Genomic DNA, 12,233 nt, shown 5'->3' with positions numbered 1-12,233 from the left:
ACTAACTAACCAAACGAAACTTAAAGTTAACGTTTAATTATTATACTACTACTACGTACTAGTTAATACTATATATATAATATATATATATATATATATATATATATATATATATATATATATATAGAATATAAAAATACTTAACGTTTATATTCCGAGCAACTGTGATTCTGATTATTTATACAGGAAAAGATTATATAAAATTGTCAAATTTATTGGAATACAGAGTCTCTAATATTTAAAATTCATATTTCTAAACACATTGGCACTATCATCTATATAATTATAATTATATAAATAAATTTTATGAATAAATGAAATAAATATGTAATTTAATATAAAAACAATTTATACTTATAAATATATAAAATATATAAATACATAAAAATTTTCCATTTTCAACAGAAAGATTTTAATTTAAAAAATATAACTTGAATTACTATCTATTTTAATAATTACTATAGCAAATAAATATGTGCAATCAAAATATATTTCACAAATATAAGCACTGCTTTGTTAAAGTAATGTGTTGTCAAGTATATTTTTAAAATATTTTAGTTTTGTTATATCAATGCATTAAAATTACTTTATTTTAGATATCACAACGTGCTATTTTATGTATGTGTGCAATCAATTTATTATTGACTTATTTTGTGATACACTTGTGTAAATAATTAGTAACAGATAAGATACAAGTGCAATATTAATTTGAAATAATAAATGAAATATAATATTAATTTTTATCATCTTATTGAGCAGATGTTTCTTTAAGTATATGTGACAATAATATCGAAAATATTAAATAATAATTATAACAGAAGAAAATATATTGTTGTTACTTCTGTAAAATTAATATAATGTATAGAATATTATCTTACAATATGAAACAGTCGGATAATTTCAATACTACTTCATATACAAAACACTACTGTAAATGATGCAGAGCATTAGTAAATTAAACATCGAATTTGCAAATTCGATGTTCTACTTTTTTTACTAGAAAATTTATATAACTACATACATATTTAGGCCAATATTTTTTAGGCCATAATTACATTTATGATATAAGTAATTATGTTTAATACGTATAAAAAAGCATATTATAACAGCCTCCCTAATATTAATACATGTAGTATCACTTCTGTTATGAGCGTAGTAACATCAGACTATTTTGTATCAATACTTCCTTTCTCTACTTTCATTTTAAAGATATTTGCCTATCGATTATCTATTAAAAAATGGCGTTTTTAGAAAAAATGTTAATAACAATACAGCAAATAAAATCACAGTATATAATAGCATCTAAAATGACCTTATTCATCAACAATTCATAAAGCTTGTATGCAAAAGCACACGCTTCATATTTACATGTTACATCTTTCTATGTGCCTGTATCTAAAAGCTATAAAATTCGTGAAGTTATTTTTTATTTAAGCTATACTGTTCGTTCTTGTGTTGGAAGACTCTCGGTGCAGGCTATTTGTAGGATTATTATAATTTATCGTAAAGTATCTCATATGAGAGAAGCGCGAAAGGCACTATAATACGTACTATAATCATTTTACTTTTCTAATCATCTGATTTTAAAGTATAATTATATATCTTTCAGCGATGGATATGTATCGTTACAAAATCTTGCGAATTATTTTCTCTAACTACCAGACTTTGAAGGCTTTCCATCCATACTGGAGGAAATTAAAGATAATATTGTACAAAAATCTTGAACTATATATTCAACTGGCATTTGATACATCGATATCTACAGTTTCTTCCTTAAGCAATGCTCGTTTTTCTTCTTTTGTGTTGCTCTGCTTTTTACCGCCACTTTTACGTTTGCCTCTATTAAGTACACCGTTCTCATCATCCATCATACGTAAAATTTGCGTTTGGTCAGAGCTTTCTATAGGTGCTATCGAGATATCACGTACGGCGCGGAATCTACCGCAGTTATTCAAATGTTCGTTCTCTAAACGGAAAAAGTTCCACACAAATCGTCTAAAACAATTTTGCAATGAGACAGAGAAGTACAAATAAACTCGAACACTGACGAAAAGTGTACTTACCTAAAAACCTCGAGAGGTGCTACTATAGAAGTCATTAAGTCGCCAGAAATGTATCCACACTCAATGAGAATAAAACTCGCAATCCATATAAATCGTAGTATAAAATCTTCTATTATTGCGAAATAATAAAACCACTAAAAAACACGTAATATGTAATACCTCTTTTTGCAAATGATGACAATATTACTTTACTTACGGCTGTCGAGTAAACTACTTCCTCTCGTAGAAAACGATTTTCACCAGCATTACTATCTAAAAGGCCCCAATCCATCTTGAGATCCCATGTATATGAATATATCGAATTAATAAGGCAGCTACACACCCATAGCCACAACCATGGATTCTCCCATTTATTATTATATTCTGCTGAAAAAACGTATTACTTCTTGATTATTTTTGAGATGTTGAAAATCTTGAATTATAAAAAAAAGAAAACATTTTTAATTTCATCTACCTCCGTGATAAGCGTATAAAGTATTGGCTGCAACAACGAGAAATGTCGTGGAATACTTTCCAGCATTCACTAAATGTGGAAACGCCTCTTTAGAATCTCGATACCTGCGAACGCACTGCGCGAAGCGAAACCATGCCGGTAAGCAATTCACAATAGGTCTAATGATGAGAGAACCAGACATGCACTGCGTAGTATCGCTCGCCTTCAACCAATCACCGTTTGTAATGTAGAAGCATATCAAAAAGTGAAAATCCAAGAATGCAGTCGCCAAACTATTGAATTGATCTGCCAACCAGAAATCGGCAAAATTAACATACGCGAATGGTGTTATTAAAACGCGTCCCTAAAATAAAATAAAGGATTATAGTCAATTTTTTATTCATATGAAATTCTGCACAAGCGAAATATTCCACAAATTATACTTACTATGATCTTTAACAGCCAGAAACGAGCTTCGTGGCGAAACATTTTAACTGGATTTAATAGAAAGATCAACATGATACAGACAAGTACTAATGGATTCACGTATGGCGGAATGCTTAGACTGGCACTGTATAAGAAACTTAGTAAGCTAAGCGTCCAGACTACTCCGAGGACTGCGGCCAATTCCATAAGATGTTGCTCCGAAAGATGATTTCGTGGGTCAAGCTCAAATATCAAAACGTGATTGACACCGGAAGATCTCCATCCATAAACGTTAATTCCGATAAGGAATAAGAACTCGATAATAAGAAAGGGACCTCGGTATAATCTAAATGCGATTTTTAGATTCTCCCCACTGTCGTGGAAGACGGCTGAAAGTAACGAGATTTTAAATAGCACAAATAATATAAACAAGAACTCTCGATACTTCAACAAATTAAAATGCTAACAAATCAAGAGTGCGCAGATTAATTTTTTCTTTAATAAATCATTTTTACGCAAGTTAATTTAAAATCTTGCAACATTCTACTCGTTGTGAACAGCACAGCATTGCAAATATGTCGTAACTATGAATAGATAAACATTACAACAATACCCGAGAGAACAACTGCAACAGATAGGACGATAAAGCTACCGGAGAATAAGCCAACTTTGAAAGTAGTCCATGGACTTTGAGATTCGCCAAGCGGTGGTACCCGAAGACGTTTCATAGCACGTTGCCGATCGCCACCTTCGAGATCGTTCGTTACTGTGGCTTCTGTTTCCTGTATCAATTTGTCTATATCTTTGGACGTGTAGAAATGTGATGTTTCCACGCACTCGACTCTCCATTTTGTACCGGCGTCAACTGACAATAACTGGAAGTATTTGATAATGTGTTGTAGGAATTAAAAATCACTATTTATAATTAAATAATACAAAATGTCAAGGACAATTACTGATTTTTACTTGGATATACACAAGGAATAGGTATTGTGTCATACATAGCAGTTGTTTCTTGCACCAATATTTTGCAACTACGAGAGGAAAGACATGATGCTAATGATTGGGGTAATTGTAGTTTCTGAAATTACATAAGCTGTGACTAATAGGCAAAAAATGACAAAAAGCATCACTATATGCAATAAGATACCTTGTCGTGTTTTTTGAGAATCTTGCGGAATCCAGTGTGATTAAGAGTCTGATAATTTTGAAGAAGGATTAGCGAAAGATAAAATTCTGAAAATGCAAGTTTTAAGTCCCTAAGCTTTCTGGTAGGCAGAAGCGGCTTTGCGCTGACTTTTCCTTTGTTCTTCCCACTTCCCTGTTGCTCCACTGCAGTTTTCAATTCACTTTGTAAAGCAGCATATTTGCGTGTAGCCTCTGCCAATTTTTCTGCAATAAATATCCAGTAAACGAGAATGAATTAAAATGTATTCAAATGAATTCAAATTTTTAAGAAATACACATTCGTGAACGTTAAAAATAAATCTTTCTCAATCCGAATGCATTTTGATTTATTTATAGAAATTGCAGCATGAAGCACATTTCTATACGCCTTTTAATATAAAAATAATATTATTTTCGATGCCAATGTATATTACTGCTCAATTTAAAATTATGAATATATAAGAGATACAGTTTTTCAATCCAACTGAATCTAAATGTTTTTTTTTATTCAATAGAACAGAATAATGAGACCTAAATAGATAAGATTAAAAAAAAAGACTAAAAAAATAAAACTAAAAAAGTTTTTTCTTTATTTAGTTGAATTCAATGAATTCAAAATACGCATAAAATTTTAATCCATTTTAATCCTCAATTATTATATTAGGTAAACAGATAACATAGCTGTTTATAGGAAGATTACATTTAGTCGGAAATACTCTTACCTGAATAAAATGTATTAATCTTCTTTAATTCACGATCACAGAATGTAAAAAACACCTCGTCAAAAGACGCAAAGTGTCGCGATATCACTTCTGGTTCTACACTTTCATCAGAAGGCGCTTCCTCCACCGCCGTGTAAAGCATCGCTTTCATTTCCTGTATAAAAACAGGGAGATAACGAAAGTACATCTATATGCAATTATATTAGACTAAGAATATACAAAACTTTATACGATTATACAAAACTTATATTTATACGATTATACAAAACTTATATTTAACTGAATATTTTATATAAATTGCATATTTACAGATGACAATCTCTTTTTACTTTTAATAATTCTTTAACAAGTAACGATCGACTACTAAAATTGTCCGATGGTTAATATTTAGTTGAATATTTTGTATAAATATTCGCAGTTTATAATTTAACGCAGTAATTATAATTTAACGTTTGTTAAAATCCTATACTATCCTTGGATTAACAGAGTAAAAATTTAAATGTTTGTACTCAATGTTATACCTCATAACTAATATATTGCTTACGCCATTCGGGCGTAATGTGGGCTGAGAGATGCTCCGCGAATTTCATGTTGTCTAATTACGCACAGCGTAATTGCATTAATCTGTAAAAAAAATTCAAGCAATTAAAAATAAAACAATTAATGAGAATTAAACATTAAATGGAGAATATTATGAATAGTCATATAAGTCATAAGAAATTAGCGAGTCACTGTTTGTTTTCATACTCACTCGAGCTCATCTAAAGATTTCTGAGTTCCAAGCGAGGTTACAAGCGGCATTTATACCATACTGAGGAACTTTGTCGGCAGCGGCTGATCAAACGCTTTGTTCGTTGTTTGGAGCAATGATAAATATTTAATCTGTCGCGAGATAAAAACTATTTGGAGTTCGCGGCAGCGAGCTAAATTCGAATCTCTGCCAAGAGAATCCAATTAATTCGCACCGCGTTATCACGCATTCCATTAATTGAACCACTGATTCTAGAAGTTCTCGGGAAAAAACACGCGTGTTTAGCGGCACGTCCTACGACAATGCCTGCTACAGGTCGATTCGTCACACGTGGTCATATGGTCGCTCACGGGACAACTCATGAGACTGTCGATATGCTTATCTTTTAATTTTCATTATTCTCGATGACACTATTCCCGGAGCGACATTTTTCGTAATAGAAAAGAATTAAACAAAATCGAATGTTCAAAATAAATAAAAGAGATATATAAACATTATCGCATTATATTTACTTAATTCATTTTATTGCAGAATGAAAAAAACGCGTATTTTCTAAAATAAAAATATTTTAATAAAGTAAAGATAATAAATTAGAATAAATGAAGCAAGAGATTAAAATTTGTTACTAATAAATGAAATGTAATTAATAAAAATTTGTCAATTTTGATCAATAAATAAAATTTTATGGAAAATGGCTGTACTATGATGTAAACTATAAAGCTACAGAGTTAACAGAAAATATGTTAATAAATTTCCTAATAAGATAATTTTAAAAGGGAATAAATTTTTATATTGCCTATCCCGACTGATGACAAGGAAGGTTGCATTAAATGAATTTCGCTTTATGTAGCTGCACCATGTTACACATGCCTGGTCTTCAGAAGGAGATAGATATACGTATAATTACTGTAGAGAAAAAAAGAAAAGAGACAAATATAGGAGTAACTGTGTAAACGCAACAGATGTTTTTTCTCTGGAAGTTTATAAATACTTCCAATCACTACAATTATAATCTTTCTCTTTTTTACTTATCATCATTATCAGTCTTATTTTGTATTATGTAAAATTTCTACCAGAAAATTTCAAAAATAAAAATTTACGCCCATATTATAACGACCAAGTGTAAAATCTATGTTTAACCTGAATAAAACGGTAACACTTATTTTTATAACAAATATTATATATAGACTGGTATGTTTATAATTTCGTATATGAAATATCGACTTAAATACAATCTAAAGATATCATAAGATAATCGTAAAGCCGTATTTTAACATCTTAAATCATAAAACGATTAAATTTTAAGCCGTATTAACATCTTAAATAGTTAGAATGATGTTAAAATAAGAACAGAGCATGAATATCAATTATAAATATTTTGTATGAATAATGACTGTAGCTTTTTTAGTATTACTAAATAAAGAAAAATGCAAAGCAAAATTTTTATTTCATTCATTTAGTCACATAATGTATTAATAATTAATTTCTTTATTATAATTAATTTTACAAGTCTTTTTAAAATATACTCATATCTTCTTTTACAGAGCTGTTTTTAATAAAAAATACGAATAATTTAAAAATATTATAAAATGCGATATCTTATATCGTTACTATTAATTGTATTAAGTATCTTAAGTATTACTATGGCATGGCGTACTTTCTTAAGAGGTCGCAGTAAAGGAGGCAATTTAGGAAATCCAATTTTGTCTTCTGAAACATCGCTTCCTGAAGAGCAATGGTTTACTCAGTATCTTGATCACTTCAATCCAACTGATATTAATGTTTGGGAACAGGTAATATAAAATATAGAATTTTTATAATTTATTATATATGTTTTATTATTTTTTTAAAGAGTTTGTACTATATTATTTTAAGTTTGAATATGATATTCTATTTCTTTTTTACTTTATATTATTGCTTATAATAATTTGTTGTTGTAAACATCTTTACAGAGATACTTCGTTAATACTGATTTTTATACTATTAAACCTAATGGTCCAATATTTTTAATGATTGGAGCTGAAGGTACAGCAAATGCGACATGGATGGTAGAGGGTGAATGGATTGAGTATGCTAAAGAATTTGGAGCAATGTGTTTCTATTTAGAACATCGTTATTATGGGAAAAGTCATCCCACTGTGTATGTTATAGGAAAATATATATAAATGCAAAAGGAAAAATTAGTTTCCAATTTTATATTATTATATTTTATTTTATGTCACGAATATTTACAGAGATCTTAGCGTAAAGAACTTAATGTATTTAAGTTCAGAACAAGCATTAGCGGATTTAGCGTATTTCATCGCGAGTGTTAATGTTGCATATAAATTTCCAAAAGATACAAAATGGATTGTATTTGGAGGTTCATATGGTGGATCTCTCGCCGCTTGGATGCGTGCCAAATATCCTCATTTGGTACATGGAGCTGTGTCTGCTAGTGGACCACTACTAGCACAGATTGACTTTTCTGGTAGAGTAATTGTAAATGATAAATTTTAACAAATATATATACAAATAATTTTGTATTACAGAATATTATAAAGTTGTTACAAGTGCTTTGAAAGAATATTCTGATCAATGTGTCAGGGTAATACAAGAGGCTAATTCGCAACTTAATATAATGTTACACCATACTATTGGTCAACAGCAAATACAGAAAAAATTTAAGTGAGTACATTTTCCAAAATATAGAATTACTGATTGTAGGCTTGTGTTTTCTTATAAATTTTATTTCACAGATTATGTGACCCAATTGATCCTGGACATACAAAATTAGTAGATATTTCCAACTTATATGAAGCATTGGCTAGTAACTTTGCTGGCGTTGTACAATATAATAAAGATAATCGCCAAAGCCCCCAAAGTGTTAATATCACTATTGAGACCGTATGTGATATATTAGTAGATGAGAAAGTAGGAAAGTCTATTGACAGGCTTGCTTATGTAAATAGTATGATATTGAATGCTACCAAAGAAAAGTGTTTAGATTATAGATATGACACGATGATTCATGAACTTCGAAGCATCACTTGGGCTAGTGAACAAGCGGAAGGAGGTAATGTACTTAAATTAATATTGCATACATGTACTTATTGCCTTAATTACTTTATTATGGTGGCCTGCAAATTATAAATGATACTTGCAGGACGTCAATGGATGTACCAGACTTGTTCAGAGTTTGGATTCTTTCAAACTTCCACCGGACAAATTGATGTGTTTGGGAATAAATTTCCAGTGGAATTTTTTGCACAGCAATGCGTCGATATTTTCGGGCCTAAGTTTGTTTTCACTTAAATTATATTCCAATTACAATAGAATATTGATATACATAAAAACTCTTTTGCAGGTATAATATGAACTTATTGGAATCTGCAGTTACACGAACGAATATCTTGTATGGTGCATTAAATCTACAAGTGACAAATGTAGTATTTGTACATGGTTCTGTTGATCCTTGGCATGTGCTGGGCATCATACAATCTTCTAATCCACAAGCGCCTGTTATCTATATCAACGGTAAATTGAATATATTATAGATATCTCATAATTTATATTTATTCTCCTATAAATACATTACAACGTTTATTTAAAGGCACTGCACATTGTGCAAATATGTATCCTCCATCAGAACGTGATATGCCTCAATTAAAGGAGGCAAGAAAAGTAATAAGAGGTCTAATCAAGCAATGGCTACAAAATTGAGCTGATTGTGTGATGTTATAGAAAACCTCATAAATATCTTAGCCATTAAAGAATACCAATTTTTCAAATTATTTCAAACAATTATTAATGTTCCAAATATTTTAGAGAGACTGCATTTTATATAGTATTTTTGTTATTTTTTATGCAGGATAAAAGAGCATTTATATATATAATATTTAATAGATATGTTTATTCTAATTTCGTACAAATGTGAAATTTTGAATTTTTGTACATTTATAATCTATAATATATATAATGTACTATATGTTTGAGTAACAAAATTGTTTCTTGAACAAATTGAACAAGTTTGCACCATTGGCATTGTTATTTTATTACGATATCAAAAGTGCATATACATAATCATTTTTCATGTAATTATCTCAGGCAATCAATAAAAACTTATTGTTATAACAATTATGTTATTTCTTAAATATAGTTAATTTCAATGAGTTGGATAGAATTGTTCAATAATTAACAACTGTAATTAATGCTATATACTTATAATACAAACTTAGTTTCATTAATACATAACGAAGATATGAGCGATTAACAAATTACTTATTTTCATAACTGTAGTATGCCTCTGAATCCACCTTTACATGCGTGTAAGTAAATGTGCAACTAATAAAGAATTGAATGTAATAAAATTAATAAAATTTTCATTTTCTGTCTATGCAGAAATAAAACATGATTCTTTTTTATAGATAGATTCATATGGATGATTCATATAAATAAATTCTAATTGGAGGAATAAGAGTAGTATATGAACGCGGGGGCATTCTGGGTCATCCTTCTGGGTTGTGTCTGCGAATATCATTTTATCTTTGTTACTTATACTGACTGTTAAACAAGGATAAAATGATACTCGTGGGTATTTGGAAACAGGTAATACAAAATATAAAATTATAGTACATTATTTAGTATTTTATTTGTTATTTCTTTAAAGAGTGTACTATTACTTTCAAGTTTAAATAATATTCTGTTTCATTTTATATTTTATAATTTATATTGCTTATAATTTATTACATCTTTTGTTGCATCTCTAGAGGTACTTCATTAATATTGATTTTTATAAACCTAATGGCTCAATATTTTTATACATTGAAGGTGAAAGTGAAATATGTGCGAACTATATGCTGAGGAGTAACTGAATTAACATTGCCAAAGAATTTGGAGTATTTGTGTTTCCATTTAGAGCATCGTTTTTAGAGAAAAAGCTATCCCATTGTGTATGTTATAGGAAAATATATTCAAAAAGAATAAATTCAAAAAGAAAAGTTAGTAATAGTACAAATATACATTACATGTCACAAATATTTACAATGGATTATATTTGGAAAATCATTTGCTAGATCTCTTGCCATTTAGATGTGCGCCAAGTATCCTCACTTGGTACATGGAACTATATCTAGTAATGTATCATTGTTAGCATAAAATTCTGAATAGATTGGATATAATGGTAGCGTAATTGTGAATGATAAAATTTTAACAAGTATGCTATGTATACAAATAATTTTGTATTACAAAATATTATAAAGTTGTTATAAATGTTTTGAAAGAATATTCTGATAAATGTGTCAGCGTTTTAAAAGAAACTCACTCGCAACTCAATACAATGTTACTCTATAGTGCATACTGCATATCAACAGGAAAAATTCAAGTGAGTTTGTAAGATACAGAATTATTAATCATGGCACGCTCATGTTTTTTTATAAATTATATTTCACAGATTATGCTATCCATTTGATCGTGAATATATAAAGAAGGAAGATATTTTCATTTTTTATGAAGATTTGACTTGTTATATTGTTGATATTGTATATTCCATATCTGACTTCGATATCCATGATATCGAAGTCATGATCCATTAATAAATAGGAAAGATTTGCTTATTTCAACAATATCAGATGTGGGAGAGTAATTGTGGAAAGGATCTTAGATATGACACTATAGTTCATAATTATTTAAAGTCTCCTGGTTTAGCAATTGGGAACGACTTGGAAGTAAAAACGTTTTTAAATTAATATTGAATATATGAATATATTATTTTAATTACTTTATTATTGTGGCCTGTTAGTAGCGAATTATAAATGTTTGCAGAGCGTCAATTCATGTATCAATATTGTACAGAATTCGCATTCTATCTATCCTCCATCAGACAATCTGATATATTCAAGAATATTTCAGAGGAATTTTTTGTATAGCAATGCGTCGATGTTTTCGAACCTGAGTTGTTTTCACTTAAATTATATTCCAACTATGACAGAATATTGATATATATAAAATGTATATCATAAAATCTTTTGCAGATATAATATGAAATTATCGAAATTTAATGTCGCACAAACGTATATTTTGTATAGTTTAATTAAATTACATTAAATCTACAAGTGACAAATGTAGTATTTGTATATGGTTCTCTCGATCCTTGCGTTGAGCATCGTACGATCTTCTCCACAAATGCCTGTATCTACATCAATGGTAAATTGAATATATTACAGATATCTCTCATTATTTGTATTAATTCTTCTATAAATTATTTAATTTATTTAAAGGATTGTGCAGATATGTATCCTCCATCAGATTGTAATATGCCTCAATTAAAAGAGGCAAAAAATTAATAAGAGGTCTAATCAAGCAATGGCTACAAAATTGAACTCTCTAATGTGATGTTACAGAAATATATCACATCATAAATATCTTAATCATTAAAGAACGTTTGTTCCAAATTGTTTTCAAATAATTATTAATGGTTCAAATATTTTAGAAAGCATTGCACTGCATTTTGTATAGTATCTTTTTTATTACCCTTTTATTTGAATAAAAGATATATATATATATATATATATATATATATATATATATATATATATTATTTATTATTATATATAATAGTAGTAATTTAAGTCGTAGTAGTACTTCTTATATATATGTATAATTTATGTATTAGTAATATTAATTATAATAAA

At 28.9% G+C, this 12,233-nt stretch overlaps 2 protein-coding genes across 2 annotated transcripts; one reads left to right on the top strand and one right to left on the bottom strand.

Moving 5' to 3' along the window:
* Positions 1 to 1,733: 1,733 nt before the first annotated feature.
* Positions 1,734 to 5,401, bottom strand: LOC105619331 (xenotropic and polytropic retrovirus receptor 1). Its single transcript, XM_012200850.1, has 9 exons — positions 5,333 to 5,401; positions 4,812 to 4,965; positions 4,073 to 4,314; positions 3,536 to 3,797; positions 2,944 to 3,311; positions 2,518 to 2,860; positions 2,260 to 2,429; positions 2,064 to 2,197; positions 1,734 to 1,995 (listed from the first exon to the last, which is right to left on the bottom strand). Exons 1-9 carry the CDS (start codon positions 5,399 to 5,401, stop codon positions 1,734 to 1,736), a joined length of 2,004 nt encoding a protein of 667 aa, XP_012056240.1.
* Positions 5,402 to 7,151: 1,750 nt separating this feature from the next.
* On the top strand, positions 7,152 to 9,675 carry LOC105619332 (putative serine protease K12H4.7). The gene is made up of 8 exons (XM_012200851.1): positions 7,152 to 7,355; positions 7,515 to 7,702; positions 7,797 to 8,032; positions 8,094 to 8,229; positions 8,301 to 8,617; positions 8,708 to 8,840; positions 8,909 to 9,078; positions 9,155 to 9,675. The coding sequence occupies exons 1-8, from the start codon at positions 7,152 to 7,154 to the stop codon at positions 9,262 to 9,264; spliced, it is 1,494 nt and encodes a 497-aa protein (XP_012056241.1). The 3' UTR covers positions 9,265 to 9,675.
* The last annotated feature ends 2,558 nt before the right edge of the window (positions 9,676 to 12,233 follow it).

Source organism: Atta cephalotes (genome assembly GCF_000143395.1).
Source record: "Atta cephalotes unplaced genomic scaffold scaffold00021, whole genome shotgun sequence".
Classification (NCBI taxonomy): domain Eukaryota; kingdom Metazoa; phylum Arthropoda; class Insecta; order Hymenoptera; family Formicidae; genus Atta; species Atta cephalotes.
Note: the sequence above shows the minus strand (reverse complement) of the source record. Positions and strands in the feature narration are given on the sequence as shown.